This window comes from Agelaius tricolor, unplaced genomic scaffold (assembly GCF_023055355.1).
Source record: "Agelaius tricolor isolate 1412-34295 unplaced genomic scaffold, bAgeTri1.0.p SCAF_33, whole genome shotgun sequence".
NCBI classification, from domain to species: domain Eukaryota; kingdom Metazoa; phylum Chordata; class Aves; order Passeriformes; family Icteridae; genus Agelaius; species Agelaius tricolor.
Window position 1 is genome coordinate 2,295,219 of NW_027269293.1, and position 19,720 is coordinate 2,314,938.

General features: G+C 51.6%; 1 protein-coding gene across 2 annotated transcripts in view; it reads right to left on the reverse strand.

Moving 5' to 3' along the window:
- Positions 1–19,720, reverse strand: part of STK11 (serine/threonine kinase 11) — a 32,441-nt gene that overhangs the window by 2,959 nt on the left and 9,762 nt on the right. For both annotated transcript variants that reach the window (XM_071451733.1, XM_071451734.1), the window contains exons 3-8: positions 19,380–19,469; positions 18,499–18,631; positions 17,890–18,026; positions 17,321–17,448; positions 10,384–10,441; positions 3,239–3,432 (exon numbers count right to left, since the gene is read on the reverse strand). In XM_071451733.1, coding sequence (XP_071307834.1) covers positions 3,239–3,432; positions 10,384–10,441; positions 17,321–17,448; positions 17,890–18,026; positions 18,499–18,631; positions 19,380–19,469 — 740 coding nt within the window. The remainder of the gene's footprint in view (positions 1–3,238; positions 3,433–10,383; positions 10,442–17,320; positions 17,449–17,889; positions 18,027–18,498; positions 18,632–19,379; positions 19,470–19,720) is intronic.

The following is a 19,720-nucleotide window of genomic DNA, read 5'->3' on the forward strand; positions in this document are numbered from 1 at the left end:
AGTGCAGCCTTTCCTGGCAGGGCTGGGGTTCAGCTGTGTCACTGTCCCCTGAGGGAACACCCCATGGGTGTCATCAGCCCTTCTCCCTCCTCAGCTCCGTGTGACTCAGCAGAGCAGGTGAAGAGCCATTTCCAGAGGCATCTCCTGCTGCCACAGCCGGGGCTTGGGTCACATCCCCTCAGCTGGGGGGTGACAGAGGGATGGGGCTGCATCCTGGGGCGCTCCCATCAGGAGCAGGGAGCAGCCCCCAGCCCAGCACAGGCTGAGGAGAGGCTTTGTCAGGCCCCTGGCTCCCCCCCACCGGATCCAGCCGAGGCAATTTCCTTCCAGCAGGAACGTCACGCTCCAGGGCCCTTCAGTTATGACTCAGAGGTTTGAGTGGAAGCAAAGGCTGTAAGACGATTATGTATAATTTTCTTTAAAGGATGCTCAATCCTTTCTCTGCCAAGGCTGGGCAGGACGTCAGCTCCGCTTGCGCCAACCATCACCCCACTGCTGGCACCTGGGGGGGGACCCAGGGCTGCTGGGAGAGCTGCTGCTCCTCTGGGGGAGGGAGCACACTGGGGGTCCCACCTTGGACCCCTGTGCCTTGCCACGTCATCCCTGGCCACTGCCAGAGATGGGGAGGGAGGCAGGGGTGGGTGTATCCTGGGTTACACACACAATTATTTCCTCCTGGATCTCCCCCACAGGTATCCCTCCCAATGGCTCCCAGTGTCGCCACAGCTCCCAGCCACTGGCTTGGGGCTGCTTACCTGAGCACTCCTGCCATGAAAACAGACAGGGACTGACTGACCAGGGACAGACAGCTCCTGGTTCCTGGCAGCCAACGGTGGCACCTGCAGTGCCCAGCCTGGTACTCCAGAGCAGCACAGTTCCTGGCCCAGCCCAGCTCACCACAAGGGATTGCAGTGATGGGGGTGCTCTGGCCCCCTCCCCAGGGCATGTGCCAGTGCCTCTGGCACTCTGGCAGTGACTGGCACAGCAGGAGGATCAGGAGCACAAAGCTCATGGCCCTGCTTATGGATTCCTCCAGTGCCTGACCCCTCTGGAGGGGGGTGATGGCTGGAAAGGGCTCAAGGGTTCTAGGAGAGACACACAGGACCTAGAGCCTCCAGGCATGGGGCTCCCAAGGGTCAGGACACAGCCCCAGCCCAGCACTGCCTGGCTGCAGCACCCCAGAGCCCCAGGTTTTTCAGGCCATCCCTCCATCCCACCAGCACAACTGCAGAGCCTCAAACAACCCCATTCAGAGCAAAGCTGAGCACTTCTCCTTCCCCTCCCTCGGCTGAACTCGGGCCAAGTCAATTAACATTTCTGACTGGGGAGGGAAAAAGAATCTATCCAAACAGCTCACTTGTCTTTTGTGTGACTCTTCCCTCCTCCCCTCCTTCCCCTGCTTCAAAAGCACAGTCCCGGGAGTCTATTATGGATATCAAGGAGGGAGGTGAATCGTGAGCTAATTTTACCTCCTTCACCAATGACAGTTGCTGACGTTCAAATTAATGAAAATAAAAATTCAGCACGGGCTGAAGTCTTGGCAACTGCTGCCCCCGCGGAACCGCTGACCCAGCGCTGTGTCTGCCCGAGCAGCTCCTGCCCACCTCACCCTCACCACGAGCAGGGCTAAAAATAATATAAATAAAGGGAGAGCTGAGAGAGGAACCAGCAACGTGGCTGCTCATCCCTGCTCATCTCTGCCACCCCTCACATTCTTAATGGCTCCGCATCCAGCTCATTGAGGCACCAAAAAAGGTTTCAAAATAACGCCGCAAAGAGGCTTTGAATGGCTGTTTGTCAGACTGAGCACACAGGCACCGTGAGCAGCCAGGAATGCAGCTTCCTGAGCACCAGGCTTGGCTCAGAAGCTCCAGTCCTGGCTGTATTTTCCAGCCTCAGACTGAAAAACCCAGGAGCAGGTGCTGCAGGATGGGGCTGTAGCAGAGGAGGGGTTAATGTAGGACAGGAAAGAGCAGAGCTCAGCCTCCAGACCTGAGGCAGCACAAAAGCACCAAGCAAGACCAGGATGACCACATCCCTTCACTGCACAAGAGTGGGGAGAGGATTCTGCCTCCAGGCCACAGCCATCCTCTCCTCCATCCTCTCCTAGCCCTTCCCTGGATGGGATGTTTAACACCGATTGAACCAAGGGCTCGGAACATTTACATCTCCCCACAGAGCTGCATGAATCTTTAAATAACCCTTTAAAAATGAAAGCACTTCCTCAAAGCCCCTTCTTCCTCTGAAGAACACAGGATTTAATGAGGTTTCCTCTTCCCCCCCCCTCAAACCCAACACCCACCCCCAGCCATGAGTCACTCACACTCCTGCTCTGGCTGCCCAGCAGAGCCACAGCTGAACTGATCCCCCATGTACACGGGGGCTTTTCATTTATATTTTAATATGGGATCACTGCTAGAAATGCAGCACTGGGCAGGTTCAAAGGGATGCTGCAGGAAGATTTTGGTGGAAAAATTCACATTTATTCCCTCAGCAGCTGCCCCCACCTCTGCAATGCCTCACAAACCCACCGAGGGTCTGTGCTGGGACCCTCCTCACCCTGCTCCTCCCATGAGTGTGTTCCCAGTGTTGAGGGGATTCCTGCCCACCACAAACACTGCACATCCCACCTCACCAGCCCCTCTCATCCTTTAGGTCTCTAATCCCTCTGAAACAGCACAAGTTACATACAGAACATGGAAGATCTGCCATGACAGCTCTGATTTGGGTTTAAACGCTGCTGTTTGTATGAGGAGGATGAAATTCCTGGTGTCAGTGCTCCCAGTGTGATCCTTAACCTCAGACACCCACCTGCATGGGGCTCACCCTGCTCAGCTGGGATGGACATGGAGCTGGGGAAGGCAAGGACCAGGCTGGGACCAGGGGATCCCCCAGGTGTGCCACATACCCTGAAGGCAGAGTCATTTCAGGGCTCTGTTCACAAATAACTCATTCTAGCAAAATTTGTCCAAAGAATTAACTGTGCTGAACAGCAGAGTCCAGCAGCAGCTGTTCCTGGGAGATGGGAAGAAGCTGGCACTGGGGTAACACTGGGATGGGCATCCTGGCTGATCAAATCAAGGACTGAGGAATCTGAAGCATCATGGCTCACTCACACCGTTCTACAGCCAAGAATCTCCTCTGCTGAAAGGATCATTCAGACCTCGAGGCCTTTCCTAAAAAAGCTTTAAACCCAAAAAAAAAAAAAAAAAATCCCCCAGAACCACTTCTCCCCTACCTGGTACTGTGAAGTCCTGAGTGTAGATGATATCATCTTCAATGTCATACAAGTCATCATCCTCTTCCTCATTGTAGCCATGCAGATCCTCCAGGTAAGGCACCGCCGTCATGCTCCTCCACCTGTCCTTTGTCTCAGGGCTGGGAGGGATGGGCACCAGCGCCTCTGCCTGAGCATGTTTCTTCCTAAACCAGCTGCAGAGAGCCCGAGGGCAGAGCTGGGTCAGTGCACAAGGCATGCAGGAGTCCTCCAATGAGGATAGCCCCAGCACACCTGAATATTCCGAGCTGGGAGTTCCACCCGTGCCAGGTCAGGAGAAAACAAAAGGTCTGGGCAGGTGTCCAGCATTGGGACACACTGGGATAGGACAGGAACAGAGGGACAGGCACAGAGGGAAACTCAGGACCATTCTCTCCATCACCAACTCCAGCCCAAACTACCTGTAAGTCAAAACACATCAGCAGAGCTGCCAGAGCTCCTGAGTTTTATTATCCAAGCAAGCAGGACAGAAGGAACTTCCCCTATCCCGAAGCTGAGGCTGATCCAAATCATCCAAAAAACCACAAATTTGCAGGATCCCAGCCTGAGGAGAGGGGCACTTACTGCAGCAGTTTCCTCTAAAAGCCAGTTTGCACCAAGGCCACAGCAGAAATGCTTCTACTTTATCTTTTTATCCCCCCCTGTCTCAAGGGACTCCTATCACCACCAAACCCTGTGCTGCCATCTGGCCAGGAAAGGATATCTGAAAGCTGTTCTTAATCAGATCAGGAATCCAGCAGGCTGCTTCCAGCAGCATCCCAGAGCCAGATGGGATAAACCTCTTAGGTTTTCATCGTGCTCCCATAGCAGAGCTCTGACTCCAGACTGTCTGGGACATCTCCCAGTGCTGCATGTGGGCACCCAAAGTTTCCTGGAAGGCTGCTGGAGCCTCCACACTCCCAATGACCCCCTAAATGTGGGTGGGAGCAGAAGTTCCTCCAGACTCAGGTACCTCTAACACAACTTTGCAGCCCACATGAGCCTGGTAGGACACAAATGCTTCCCACCCTGCAGTTGGCATCCTGTAACTCCTGGCCTCCAAGCACGGAGGAGGGCCTGAGCCAGCCCAAGAACTCTCACCAACCTGAGCCATCTGGTTTTTATCACCCCAGTTCCAAATTCCTTTCAGGAAGGAAGGCTGAAGGCACCTCCTGCGCAGAGCTGTAATTATCATTTTGTTCTAGTCTTACACTGCTTTGACAGTCGGCCTAAAAAAAACCTGGGATTCTAACAAAACTATCAGGGAAAGAGAGGAGTGAGGAGATAAACAAATGGAAATGCAGCTACTGGGACAAATCAGGCAGGATTCAAGGGAGGGGTGAGTTCTCATCCAGAAACTGCCTCACCATTAGCATCCTTCAACTGTTTTCTCTGCAGCAATGGAGTTTTGCAGCCCCTTGTCTGCAGGGAGGAAGGTGTTGTTTGGGAAGAGGGATAGAAACTGCATCAGATCTCATCTGGCAATTGTCACCTCTAGTCCCTGAAGGGGCACTACAGGAGTTGAACAAAGCCCATCTCAGCTGCTGGACAACATCACTCAATTCTGGCCCAGGGCCCCTCCCAGATCCATGGATTCCTTGGTGACATGCATGGCACACTGCTCTCCTAATGGGATCAATCCATTTCTCTTCTCTGGAGACTCTGTTCATTGAGGAAGAGACTGCCAAGACAGCAAACCCAGCCTGGGCTGATCCAGCCTGGCAGGATCAGCAGCACAGGGCCAGAGGAACCACCAGCAACCAGCTGATTTTGCCAGGGGCACTGGGGCTTGAGGGATCCAAACTCCACAGCAGAGACCTCAGGAGAAGGGAATATCCAGGACAAATGAGATCAGAGTGATGATGGCAGTTGAAAGGAGAATTTTAAAGGGAAAAACGCCTGGAAGTCTATGGCAACTGGTGTTTTTATTTTGCTGTATTTCAGCTCTGCCTCACTCTTCCCTCCTGTCCTACTTACCAGGAGAGTAAAAATAGGTTTTTATTAGCAGCAGAAACCTGAATCACTGTACTCCAGTCATTATGCTTCCATCCTCTGGGAGGTGATTTCAAACACTTGCATATGCATATATGGTAATGAGGATAGAGAGTGAAAAGAGAAATCCATTGAAGTTCTAAGAAAAATCAAAGACCTCTTGGAAGGAGCCTTGAGCAATTCTGTATGGAGTAGTGGAGTATTTCCTGGCAAGGATTTTCCAGCAGGGACAGACATTTTGCTTTCTGTGCTGGTGCTGGAGGTGGTCACTGAAGATTTGCTCTTCAGCTGAGGACCACTGGCTTTTGGAACACCCTCATCTGCCTCAGGAAGCCACTGCCTGAGCCAGAAAGCAGCACCTCCTGGTCAGTGATGGCCATGAGATAAAGCCTCTCCTCAACCCTGCCCTCACCACAACCCCAAACATGGGCTGGGTCAGAGCCCTGCTGATGAGTGTTCCACCAGTTATTCCCAGTCTCAGGGATGTTTTCTGAGCCTACTGCACTGGCACACACACAGTTACCTGGTGCTCGTGGCAGCTGCTTTAACCTTGAGGGCAAAAAAAAAAAAGATTTTGGATCTCAGAATTGCCCCTTGTGCAGAACATCCCTCTGCAAGAAGCAGATTCCTCTCTGCTCTATGCTTCAAAGGGCTGGGAGTGGCTTAGAAATGCTTCAGAGTGAAGGCAGCAGTAGTAAGGGATTATTTCCTCCTATTCCACAAGCTCATTGAGGAGCCTGCAAAGCTCAGAACCCCCAGCCTGCAGCAGCACAAGTGTTAATTGTGATCCTGCTAGGCAGAAGTGGCCAGACAGCTGCTGTCAGCCACAGGGAGATAAGACACCAAGGGTCAAGGACTGAAGGAAAAGAGGAATCTGGGTTGCCCAGTGCTTAATGAGCCTGTTTGGTTTGCAGCTCCCAAGCTCAGATCTCCCATCACAAGTCCTCCCTCTGCTCTTTTCAAGTCCTGGTATAAGCAAGGTTAAATTAAGAATCTTGTAAGCACAGCTGCAGCTTTCCAACACTCCCAGCTATTCACTTCCCATTTGGGTCACAAACATTGCAGTTGGCTTGGTTTGCACAGGGATGGTTTTCTCTGAGAGCAGATGCCAAGCTGCAGCTCCCTGCCCTGCCAGCCAGGGTCAGGATGAGCAATTCTCCACCTCCTGTGATGCCATGTAAGGGCCTCGAGCTCCCTGGAAGGTCACTGTCACCACAAGCAGCAATGAACAGGGCTCCAGTTTAGCTCAGCTCCCTCACAGGCAATTGGGGAAGGCACACAATGTCCCAGGGAGAGGCAACACACACACAGAGCAGTGTTCTGGATCAAGAGATGTCCCAAGCTCTTCAGTCAGGTTCAGAACAAACAAAAGTATGAAAACAGCAGCTCCTCCCAGCTGAGCAGAGATGGCTCAGACTCCTGCAAGAAGTTCTGGAGATTCAGTCCTTTAACACACCACGTTACAAAACTGATTTGCAGAAGGTGGGTAAAAGAAGGAAACATCCCTTCCACGTCCTGCCAGAGGGCAGGAAAATTGAGCCAGGTGCCTCAGGAAGGAAGAGGAATGCTTCTTTGTGTCCTGCTGAGGGGAGATCACTGCCTGGCACTACAGAGAAGGGATGGAGAAAGCCCTCAAGTGCACAGGCAGCTGCAGAGGCTCAGAGAAGCCTCTCTCCCTCCCTCAAACACAGCCCAAGAGCACAGTCAGTCCCTACAGAGGAGCCCTCAACAGCACCACACAGATTCCCAAGGGGTTTGGTCCCCAGGTTTGAACAGCACAGCATCCCAGAGCCCACAGGAGCTGGGGAAGGCAGCACAGCAGCTCCAGAGGGCAGGAGGAGAGCCCAGCCTGCAGGTTAATTTGCACCTCCACCACCAAAAAGTGGAAGTGCCTCCCCTCTCGTGCTATGAACTCCTGCAGTCGGATCCGCGCCTGAACAAATTAAGTGTGACACTTGTAGAGAGGGAAGGGAAGATGGTTGCCTTGGAAACAAGGGACAGAGGTAGAATTCTGCATCCACTTCATCACTTTAAGTGCTGCAGCAGGTCAGTGAATTAGTAACAAAATGCAGGAAGTCCTTCAGCAAAAGCACAGGGCAGAGGGGAGGTGGTGGATAATCCACAGGGAGGAGGTTGGAACTCCTGAGCTCTTGGCAGCTTTTCCTCTCTGTCCTACAATCCCCAGCCCAGGAGCACCAAATATTCATAGAGTTGAGCTATGAGCACTGGTTTTCCACTGAACATCATTCCACCCTGATCCTTCCAGGGAAAGCAGGTTCTCAGGCTCTTCCATTGCTACTTCAGGGGTTGGTTTCTGGCAGTTCCTAAATTCTGAGATGACAGGTTGGGAGAAGTTGAACTCATTTCCATTTCCAGCTCCAGGTCTGCTCTGCATGGACTGGGTTGAAGAGAGCAGCATTTTGCTTTGTCTCACTCCACTAAAAGTGCAGAGACAGGAGTTTGATGCAGTTGAGCTGCAGGAGTGAGGAGGGAGGAAAGCAGCTGGCAGGGATGAAACTCAGCAGACTCTTCCTCCAGCATTCCTCTGCTGCTGCAGGGGCAAAAGCATTTGGAATAGCTGACAGGAATGATGGGAGGAATGGCTGGATTACCATTGCTGGGCTGCCTGGATGCCTTCCCTGCCTCCTGCAGCTCTGCTCCCTGTGGAACAGCACTCTGTGCTCCCTTGGTGCTTTCTCAGTGCCCCATAGCCACTGATTTTATCCCTGATCCCACTGCAGGGGCCTTCACACTTGATGGAAGTGGGGAAGGATGGATCCTGAGCCTCTGTGGCTGCAGGACACACACAAGCTCTGTGATGCTTCCCTTGGGATCACCCTTCCCACAGGGCAGGGCAACACGAGCCTGGTCCAGCAGCCTGAGTGCAAAAACCCTGCCTGGGGCCCAGGGGCTGCTCCTGCTGGTTTCAGAGCACTTTGATGATCCTCCCTGTCCATATGAGTGAGTCCCCAGGAACAGCAGCTCAAAGACATAAAAGGAGACTTCCAGCAGCATAGAAATGCACGGGGTGATTCTGGTTTGAGATGGGATCCATCCCAGCAGGGCAGCCTGGGGAAGTTGCTTGATGTTTTTCTGGTTTAGTTCCTGTCCTCAGCACATGTTTTTGCAGGGTGGAGTGTAGAGAAACCCACAATCATTAATGATTTACTCACCCCAATACATGAAATCTAAGGGTTCTAGAAATCAAATGTCTTCTTACTAAAGTGCTTTCCCAATCCCTGAATGGCTGCCTGCTGTCCTGACTGCTGTGTTCCATTTACAAAAAAAAACCCCAAAAAAACAGGGTCAGGTTAAGCATCAGGGCTAAGCTTCTATTTAAAGAAAAGGCAGGAGAACCAAGCTCTGGATTCTTTAGCACAAAAAAGAAGCTAGACAGACACATCCAGGGCCCAGGCCACAAGCTCTGCTGTGCTTGATGTAATTACTAGATGCCACAGCAGGAGGAAGGAGGCAATTACCAATAGGGGAGAAAAGCCTGTTAAGAAGCACTGGCTAAGCTCACACAAAACTACTGAGAGCCTAAGCCTTAGAAATGCTCCTGGGTTTGCAGGTAGAGCCTTTCCTCAGCCCCTCTTGGTGCTGTGGGATGAAAAACCTCAGCACAGCAGCAGAGGAGCTTGGTGGCTGCCCCGTGCCAGAGGTGTGCTCCAGTTTCTTCAGCTTTCCAACTACAGGCAGCATCTCTGGAGACCCCTCTGTGCTTCCAGCTGGGCAGCACTGACACAAAAAAATCACTGCCACGTGGGAGGAGGGCAAAATGGAGTATCTGGAATTGGGGAAGCAGCTCAGTCACCTGGCAGTGACCCATGAGGGCCCAGGGCAGCTCCTGAGCTCAGGGGTGGCCACTGCAGCCACAGGAAGGGAAGTGCTTTTAGTGCTTTTCTCAACACCTACTGATGACTCCACAGACTTAATTCCTGCTTCTTTGCAGTGCTTCCTGACAAAGCAGGGCAAGCTGATGCCCTCTGGTCATGGTACTGGTACTGGGAGGGAAAGGCAGCCTTGAATGGAAGATGCCTGTGCCCAGAGCCCCTGAAATAACCCAGGCATGGGGCTTGGCTACTACAAGAGTCCTTACAATTAATTAATCACCTGGGAAGCTCCATAAGCCTTGTCCCCCCAGCTCTGCTTGCACCCTGGTCCCTCCAATCTCTGTTGGAGCTGGTTCCATTTGCTCCCTGTGGAACCCCAGTGCACTTCAGGCCTCTCAGTTCTGGCTGTGGCTCCTTGGGCACTGCCCAGGCACCATCACCTGACAGCACATGGCTTTTCCAAAAACACAAGAGGAAAGCAGCATGTTCCTGCAGCGTGGAGTGGGCTCAGCACCACCCTGGCTCACATCCTTGCTTTTACAGCTCCCAAAAGGATCAGGGAAAGCTCACAGGCCAAGCAGCTGCAGTCCAGAGGCAGCTCTGCCTGTCCTCAGAAGCACTTCCCATTCCAAGAGGAGATAAGCTAATGCAGCCTCCGCAGTGAAGCAGCCTCATGATGCTTTTTGTTCTTGTACTTTTATCCGCCCAGGAAATCTCTGCTCAGAGCCTGCATGTTCAAACAGATCCTGAAAAAAAACCCCTCAGTGATAACGGGGCATTTCCCCCCCTGACTATGGCATGGAAAATGGGGGAGGATATGGGGGAGGGAGGACTGTGATATTAAAGAGAAAGGAAAAAAAAAAATATTTCCTATTGTCCTGGAACGCTTTTCCACATGCTGACTCCATATGGAGCAAATACCAGGGGATATTTCTGTCCCCAGACTGGCCAGAACTAACACACATTACTGAACAGTCCTACTATAATAACACAGCTTTCAGGACCTCCTGTTCTGCTCCATTAGTACTTGCTGGCCTCTGGAAAAAATTATCCAGAACCCTTAATTATCCAGAAGCAGGCATGCCACAAACAGACTTCCAACATATTCCTTATTTACTGGTTAGCAATTCCAGTGCTCCACCGGATGCTCTAATAGGAGGAAAAAAGCCAAGTGGAGGTTGCCAGAGCCCCAGCAGAGCTGGAGGAAGGAGATGTAGTGACTTGCATGTGTCTGCTGTCAAAAGGAAACAGAAAGTGAGAGCAGGAGCACAGGTACGGGAGGAGCAGGGAGAGAACACTCACTTGTGCTGCCTTATCTGCTGTATTGAGAACCTCTTGGCTGGGTCGTATTCAAGCATCCCTGAAAAGAAGAAAAGAAGTCCAGGTGTGATCACAGACACTCTCAGCTGAGTCAAAGCCAGGAAGCACAAAGCTCTGCTCTTCCCTCCCCGGATTTGCTCCACCAGCCACAGGAAACTCAGCATAAAATCCCAATCCCATTGCTGACCTGTTCCAGTCTGTTCCTCAGCTTCCCACCTGCAGGTACAGCCCATCCCTCCCTCCCAGTGCAAGGACTGAGGCTTGTCCACCTCTCAATCACAGCTCCAAGAAACTCTCCCATCAAGAATTTGCATTTTAGAGATAATTCCATTAAACCTCCTCCATGGAAGAGCCAAAGCCTCAGGCACAGCATATGTCCACAGTGTCCCAGATCCTCTGGTCTAGTGGAATTCTATTCTGAGGTGCAGCAGGGGAGAATCAACAACAACAACAAAAAAGCCATCCTGCTGCCCATCCCTGTGCCCTGGCCAGGATTGGATTTCTGGGATCATCTGCTGAGGTAGCTGGGGTGGGTGGTGAGCAGAGCAGGGACAGGAAAAGCAGCTCATGCCTATTCTCTCTGGGAGAAAGGGAGGTGGATTCCTTAAACAGCCTCCTGGGATGCCCACTCTGCTCCACTGCATTTCAGAAGCTTCGCAACTCAACAGAAGGCAAGGAGAAAATTTTGCCATATTCTTCAGAAATGAGCCAATGGAACCCCGAGAGTTTCATCCAGCAGCATCCAAGATATTCTCCAATGAAGGTTCCAGGAATATATTCACCTTCTGAACATTAACAAAGCCTCATGGCTGAACACTGCAAGGAGTTTTGCTTTTACTGGATGATCTCCTGTTGCTCCTGAAGCACCTGCACTGTGAAGTCTTGAACAGGTTGCATGAAAAAGGAGGGTTTGGAGATGGGTTGGAACAGGAGGAACCCAGCAACAGGAAAAGTCTGGGAAGCAGCACTCACTGTCAAACAGGAATTCAGAAAGTCAGGACAGGAGCAAAGAGTGCAGAGTGCTGGGGAGAGCCAGGACAAGGACACACTGAGAACACAAAGGTGCAGGATATCAGGGTGGACACTTGGGAAGTGAGAGCTGGAGAGACACATCCTAGTACAGGCAGGAAGCTGCAAGGGCCTTGGAGATGAGAACCTACAATTCAAAGGTCATGGAAGAGATAAATCACCAAAAACTGCTCCAGAACATCTTCCCTGTCAGTCTGTTCATATCACATCAGATCAGGACTTGGGCAAAGAGGGGAGATAGGACAGTACAGTGGGGAAAGAGTGAGGTTATTTCACCCCCAGGACCCAAAATACACTTTGCCCTGGCAATTTGGGAAGGTTTATCCATGCTAGTGACAGCATTAAGAGCTTTAAGGCAGATGGGATCACCACTGATCCACATGACATCACATGAAGGAAGTTAAAGCAATCCAGGAAGAGCTCTCCAGGTCACAGGGCAGGTTCCTGGCTCAAGGCACTGGAGTCCTCAGAGCCCAATTCCTCAGAGTTTTGCATTGTTTGGACTGGGTTTTGAGGGTCTTTGAGGATGGAAACCCTACAAAACCCACCCCCGCCCTCCCCACAAGTGCAACTTGTTCCAGAGCTCAACCCTGGCAGCAAAGGAGTTTTCTCACGTTCAGATGGAATTTCTCCTCACATTACAGAAAAAGAAAGAAGTTCAGAGGAAAAAAAACCCATCCCACACCTAATTAAAGAACCTATTAATAAGATGATCAGACAGTTTCACAGCTGAGCTTCCCAAATGAGTTGGCTTTTTTTTTCTCTTTTTAAGAAATAGGGCTGCAAAGAGCTCTCACATGAAGATTAGGGGACGAGTACTGGTTGGTTCTCTTATTCATGTCATAAGAAACAGGAAGTCAGGACACCACCCACTCCCCCCACTGATTTATTTAAAAACCACACTTCAAGGTGTTTTTGAAATTGAAGGCATTTACCAGATGAAACCGGTACAAGCAGGAGAAGAAGTTGAAGGTAAATGATTAAAAGAGCAGTAGTCACAAACAGCCACAGCACAGGGAGCTGTTGCTCTGAAGCCATTAAAAAGGCAGAAGGAAAATAATCGAGCAAAAGGAATTTTTACTTCAATGAGAAAATGACCACATTTGGGGCAACATCTGAAAGTGTCCTCACTGAAAATGTACATTCATACATTCAGCTCTGAGTCACTCGTGGCAGCTCTGTGGCTCAAGTCCTGCACTGAAGAGAGGCTTCAGCAAGACAAAACATCATGTTCTATTCACCAGGCAAGTCATCCTGCAGCGCCTGCCCGCAGCAGCCGCCGCTTGCGGCCATTTAGGGTAAAGACTTCCCTGGAGTTTATCTGCGAGCAGGGATGGGACAGCCTGTGCCAGGGAATGCTTCAGGAGGCCCAAGTGTAAGCTCTGCTCCCCAGTATTCCCAGAGGATTTGCTGTGTGCATACAGGGGGGGCACAGAATCACTGAGTTTAGCCTGTGGCTGATCCCCAATTTGTCACCCTGAGGGTCATGTCCAGGTGTTCTTTGGAGACCTCTAGGGATGGGGGCTCCAAACCTCACTGGGTGCCTGACAACCCTTTCCATGAGGAAATGACTCCTAAAATATGAAGTCCCCTCATTGAGAATTATCAGGTATTAAACTGATAAGAACAGACACCACACAGCCGTGCCCAGACAGGGGTATCGTGTCCTCTGCAGCACATCAACAGTTTCAAAACCCTTTCAAAATCCCATCAAGTGACAACCCAGAAACTGGAGATCGTGGATCTGCCCTGAGCTCCTCACACCACCCAGCCCCTCATCACACTCAGTGATCCTGGACAGGCACAGCTCCAGGGCAGAATTCCTGGAGTTCAGAACACAGGACAGTCTCAGGTGTGGGACTGGAGAAGCAGGAAGAAATCCAACAGCAAAATTAACAGACTCAACCTGGATTCCATTTCAGTCTCCAACTTGGATCAATATTTAACAACCACTGTAAAAGCAGTGTGAGGCCAATCTGTAAATGAGGCAGGACCTTCTCCCTCTCCCTGCACTCAGCTGGCTGTTCTGGTCACAAACTCCCTCTGCAGGCAAATCTTGAGCCTGTGATCTAGGCCAAGCCTCTGGAAGGGCACAGACAGCCCTGGGGACCCCTGCCACAGCAGAATTAAAGCATCCCACTGTCACCAGGATGCATCCTCTCACTGTCCCAGCAAGGGAAGGTCATGGAAGTGACAAAAACTGCTGAGGATCCAACCACCATGTCCCAGGTCTCAGGGCCTGGAAATCAATCCAGATGCTGATTAATGCAGAGCTGCAGCCTCAGAGCTTCCTCTTCCAGTAAAAGTCTATTAGCCCAGGAGGAGGAAAGCTGACCTTGTGCATTTTTCTGATCCAGAAGCAAAGTGCACAGGAGTTGATAAGCCATGGGCAGATGCTGCCAGAAGAACCTTAAGACTATTTATAAACCCTTCTACTCTGACACATCTCTCCTGACTGCACACACAAAACAGCACCAGCCCTTCTTTCCATCCCTGAAGAGTACAAATAAAGCTTCATCCCTGATTAGGGAGACAAAATGAGGAGCAGCATCCCAACTAATCTGGAGGATATACTGTCATGCGAGTCTCTTTACAAGCTAAATACCACTGAAGCTTTAAGTCCTCTAAACTCTGCTGTTCTGGAAAAAGGGAACAAAGATAAGAACAAGCTCAAGGGGAAGAAAAAGTAAAGACACACTACAAAAGTAGTCAACAGAAGAACAAAAAAGCCTTACAAAGTGTGTTTGTGTTTGCTTCATAGCCTGGCTGTGGTGCCTGTGGTCAGCACAGCCCTGGCAGACAGAGGAAATGAGCACTTTGCTGCACTGAATTCTGCCTCACTCAAACCCAGACCAGGCACTTGCAGCCCTGTGAGGGCTTTTAGAGCCTTTCAAATCAACACAAAGATGAGACAAAAGCACCAGAGCGACAGAGCTGAGCTGGGGGTGTCTGTGCTGCTCACACAAACACAGCCACCTACAGTATCTGATCCACAGGCAATGGATTCAGCTCCAGCCTGCTGCAGGAGGAGCAGGCACCCACCAGGAAATGCAGATGTTCTGGAGGAAAAGCAGGAACTAAATAAAGCATCCAGGTTTGTCACCATAGCTACATGGTGCCACGGCTGCACAGCTCAGCCCTGGCCTTCAGCAGATGCTGGGGAGCTGCTCAGGCCTCCAGAGCAGGCAGAGCTGGGGCAGTTCCACCCCAAAATTCATCCCTCTCGAGGCCACCTGGCATGCTGACCATTGGAAGATGTGCAAGCAAGGGGAATATCAGAAGGCTATGCCAGCTTTTGCAATGTAGCAGCTTGTACACAGCAAGATGAGGGGTGGAAGACTGTTCTCAGGGGGGAGAGAGGACAGGAAAAGGGATCCTTAGGGCTTCCCTATGCCCTGAAAGAAAGGGGTCTGGTCACCTCCTCCCAGGCAAGCTCCTCTCCTTGCCAAACCCACTCAACTCCCACCTCTGTGGTGCAGAAGCACAGAAGGGATGCAGACAAACAAACTGACAGCAGTGAGGATGCAGGAGGAGACTCAGGCTGTAAGAGATGGACAAAGGACACCAGATTTCAAGGCTCTGCCACGTAAAATCAGGCAGAGGGAAGAGTAGGTAATTCTGGCTCCAGCTCTCACGCAGGGGTGGGAAGAGAACTAGGAGGGGAGTTATTGTGTTAATGAAGCACAAGATTTTAAGCTGTCAATATCCTCAGCACAGGAAAAGAGAAATCTGCCACGCTCCTTTTCCCTGGGGGAAGCACTAAGTGCAGCTGAGAGGCTGATCACAAACCTCCAAGGAGTTCTGCTGGATGCTTTAGGAGAGCTGCTGCTGGACCAACAGGACTGCAGCATTTGCTCCATTTGGGCAATTCCCAGCTCATTAAAAGGCCACGTTTGGAGTCAGCAGCCACAAGCCAAATGCCACAGGGAGCTCAGGCCACTGTTCCCTGGGGCTGGCAGGTCCAATGTGAGGCACATCAGGCCGTGAGCAGCCTCTGTGTCGGGCTCAGGCGGATCCTGGCTGTGCCGAGCGCCATTGGAAGCGCTGCCTTATGTAACGCCTTCGGAGAGCTGCTAAAGCTGGCTAATGCTTTTGGAAACACATGGAAATAACTGATTTCATCATTGGCACGGAGCCAGGGAAGCTAAAATAACCTCCGAGGGGGGCTGCGGGGGTCTGGCAGCTCCTCGGTGCTGAGGGGCCGGGGGAGCCCCGGTGGCGGCAGCGGAAGAGCTCGGACTGACAGCACCACCTGCCGCCAGCATGGCCGGCACCGAGCCAGGAGCTGGGTCCCTGCACGGAGCCTGGGGCTCTGCACTGAGCCCGGGGACCTGCACCCAGCCAGGAGCTGGGTCCCTGCACAGAGCCAGGAGCTGGGTCCCTGCACAGAGCCAGGAGCTGGGTCCCTGCACAGAGCCCGGGACTCTGCACCGAGCCAGGGGACCTGCACCCAGTCAGGAGCTGGGGCCTTGCACCGACCCCGGGGCTCTGCACCAAGCCAGGGGACCTGAACCCAGCCCCGGGGGACTCTGAACTGAGCCAGGGGACCTGTGCTGAGCCTGAGGCCCTGAACCCAGCCCCAGGGACCTGCGCCCAGCCCCGGGGCCCTGAACCGAGCCAGGGAACCTGCACTGAGGCCTAGGGGCCCGCGCTGAGGCCTGGGGACCCGCGCTGAGGCCCGGGGACCTGCGCTGAGGCCTAGGGGCCTGCGCTGAGGCCTAGGGGCCCGCGCTGAGGCCTGGGGGCCCGCGCTGAGGCCTGGGGACCCGCGCTGAGGCCTGGGGACCCGCGCTGAGGCCTGGGGACCCGCGCTGAGGCCTGGGGACCCGCGCTGAGGCCTGGGGACCCGCGCTGAGGCCTGGGGACCCGCGCCCAGCCCGGAGCCCTGCAGAGCTGACTCGCTGCCAGCAGAGAGGCACTCAGTGCCCCCCAGCCCCTCACCAACCCCACAGAGCACAAGGAACAGGAAAACCAACGTGAAACAAGACAAACATCCTGCATCTGGGGGCTGATTGCTCACAGAGAGCTGAAGAGAAAGGAGAGAATGAGCCTGTGCTGAGGGCTGGGGAGCACAGCTGCACCCGGCTGTTCTGAGGGAGAGGAGGCACTGGGAATGCTGGTCAGGCTCTCCCACAGGCTGGAATCACATCCCAGCTCCTGCCAAAGAGGCTCACCAGGCTGCCTGCTGTGCACAGCACAACTACTGCCTTGCCTGACTCAGCTTTCACGGGTAGAGACTCTTCAGCACTAAACATCAAGCTGCTGCAATAAGTGATGGGAATAAAAAAACAAAAAACCCCACAACTTTCTCCCCAGAAAGTGCCACTCCTGGTCGTTGTGGCCCTATCCCAGCCCTGCTGTGAAACTAGGAACCTGTCACTGCTCCAATATCCTGCAGCTCTGAATTTGGGGGGAAGGAAACAAATGGGACTTGAGACAAGTCCAGAGGCAAGGCTGATGAGGAGGGACAGCAGACCTGAGTACTCCCTGTGTGACATTAGGGAAAGCTTGGACACAGCATCAGAGTGCTCTCACTGTCCTGCATCAATGCTAGTATGCCATTTAAAATTTAAACCTAATTTAAATTTAAACATAAACCTCTTGTGGGCTTTGTCTTTAGATGTAAAAGCTTCTCAGAGCACAGGAAGCAATGCAAGAACCAACTCTCTACAGCAGTGGCTGTGAGCTGTGCAGGGCATTGGTGGATCTCAGGAAAACACCAGTGCTGGAGATCTGCCAGAGTCTTGTAAGGCTATAAGTATAACCTCCCTGACTAAAAGGATCCCATATCCTCACAAGACACTTGGAAGGAAGCTCTGGCACTGTGCAAGCTGAGGAGTTGTTGCATCTATAAATGTTACCCCTTTTGGAACCAGCTGGGAAGACTCACCTCTCAATAAGTCTGAGAGTGGAGGACCACAATCCTCTGGAATTGTGTAGTCGCCTTTCCCGATGTTTTCAAATAATTTATAGATATTATCCCCTTCAAAAGGGTACAGACCCGTTGTGATGTTGTATCTGTGAAGGCAGAAGGAGAAGCAGGATGAGAAGCAGACCACAGGTATTCGGTTCTTACCTGACTACATAAGCAAAAAGCAGCCAAGGGGAAACTAAAAGAGGAATATCTGGTAGAATGTGCAAAACCTCTTTAAGTTTAGCCTGCTTTCATCACAGTCTAGGACACAAAAAACTTAAAAATAAATACTGGAGATACTTGTGGTTTCTGTTACTGCCCTGGCTGTGCCTCTGGGAGCTGCAGAGTCACTCATGGAGAGCAAAGATCCCCTTGTGCAGAATTACAGGTACTTTGGGGAGCATAAACCCACCCAGAGGAGAGAGCAGCACCCCCCTCTCAGCTCCCCCCACCACACGAGAGCAGCGATGACAGAGCTGGGCCGGGACTGAGCTATCTGAGGGCGTCATTAATTGTGACGTTCTTGGGGGCTCCTGAGCACTCACAGTGTCACCCCTGCAGACCAGATGTCGACTTTAAAGCCTGAAAAGGTGTCAAGGCCATTGGCAATTTCTGGGGGCTGGAATGCTGGCGACCCTTGGCTCGTCCTGCACGTGTCATCCTCCGCAAACGGATGCAATGCCTGAGGCAGGAGAGACCAAACAGTGTCAGGCTTCCAAGGAAAACAAACTGTGACTCTTGGAAAAGTTCCACCTGGGAAACAAAAGGGGAAAACTCCTCTACTGAACATCTACAGATGATAAGATCATGCCACCACAGCAGCCACACGCCACGGCGACAAGTCTTGCGCCTCTCCTACCTAAGACAGTTTCCATATAAAAAGAAGGATAAGGTTATGCAGCTTATCCCCATTTCCCCCCACTTTTGGGCTCATCCAAGATTGACATCTTCCTTCTCCCTGTGTTTCCTGAGCAGAGGTTTCATGCTGTTACCAAAAGAAGTGCTTTGCCAATTGCAATAAATATTCAGAGTCACTCAGAGCACTCTGCAAGAGCAACAGAACAAAAACCTAAATGCACAATAAATCAATGACACCACAGAGGTGACCTCAATCTAGAATGTCCCATTCTGATTTTGCTGTGCTTCTCACATACCTCTGCTACGCCTAAATCAGATATTTTTAGTGTCCCATTGGTTGTTAGCAGGAGGTTCCCAGGTTTTATATCCTTGTGGACAATCCCTTGGCTGTGCAAGTATTCTAAGCCATCTATAAGCTGACAAAAGTACCTGCAGAGAGAGGGAGAGGGGGAAAAAAAATATCAAACACTTTTAACCAGTAGAAAGGAGCTTTTTGCTGTGGTCAGAGACTCTGGGCCATCGTCGTAACCCACACGCAGCCTGGCAGCTGTAGAGGCAAATGTTTCATCTCATAATACCCAGAAATAACATTAATGTGCCTGAATTTCACTTAGGCTGTCTGTAATCTCAGAGATCTCTTAAACTAAAATGACAATATGACCATAAAATTATGTAGTTGCCACGGATTTGCTGCTCTGCCCTGATTTGATCCTGACAATGTTTTTTGTTATCTATTCCCAGAATTCTCTCAGGTTTCTTTCCTTGAGGAGTAAAAGGGGCTCCAGCTTATCCCAGCTAACTACTCCAGCTACTAGATCATGCTGGATATTGCCAATCCCTAATCCATCCCAAGGCCTTTAAAGTCTTTTCTGATGCTGAACTATGGCTTGACCTCCATTTAGGCAGGAGATTCCCCCCTCACACCCCTTGGCAAGGCAAGAGCACGGGGGCTCTTGGGCAGCTCATGAAGTAAAACAAAAATAACAGAAAAATCAATAGAAGGATGGTTTTCTTCCCAGAATCTAAAGGCAATCCCTGCTGGCCACTTCAAGAGCTTTTCACTTTTTTGCATGGGTGTAAAATATGAAATTACTACACAAAGCCAGGTTTGCTTTCAAACACAGTCTGAAGCAGAGTGAACTCAAGAGAACACAGTGGGGAGAGGAACAGAACTTACCCGTGAGCCTGAAACACTGGAAACCTCTTTTCTGGGACACTGTCCAGCATTTCCTGCATCCCACACACACAGTACTCCATCACCATATACGTGAGGGCAGAGTTAAGGAAGCTCCAGGGTCAACACTCAGTGTTAAACATTCATCAGATGGGCAGCAGCCCCATCCCAGAGGGAATGGCTGCACTTCCCAAGTGCTGAGGGAATGTTCCTCCAGCTCCCACAGGACAGGAAAGCACCTACAGGAAAATCCTTCTGCCAAATGAGCATCTGCAGCTCTGTGACCAGACCTGGACCAGGATGGGAACTCCACAGAAAATAAGCTGGAGATCTCACAGGCATGA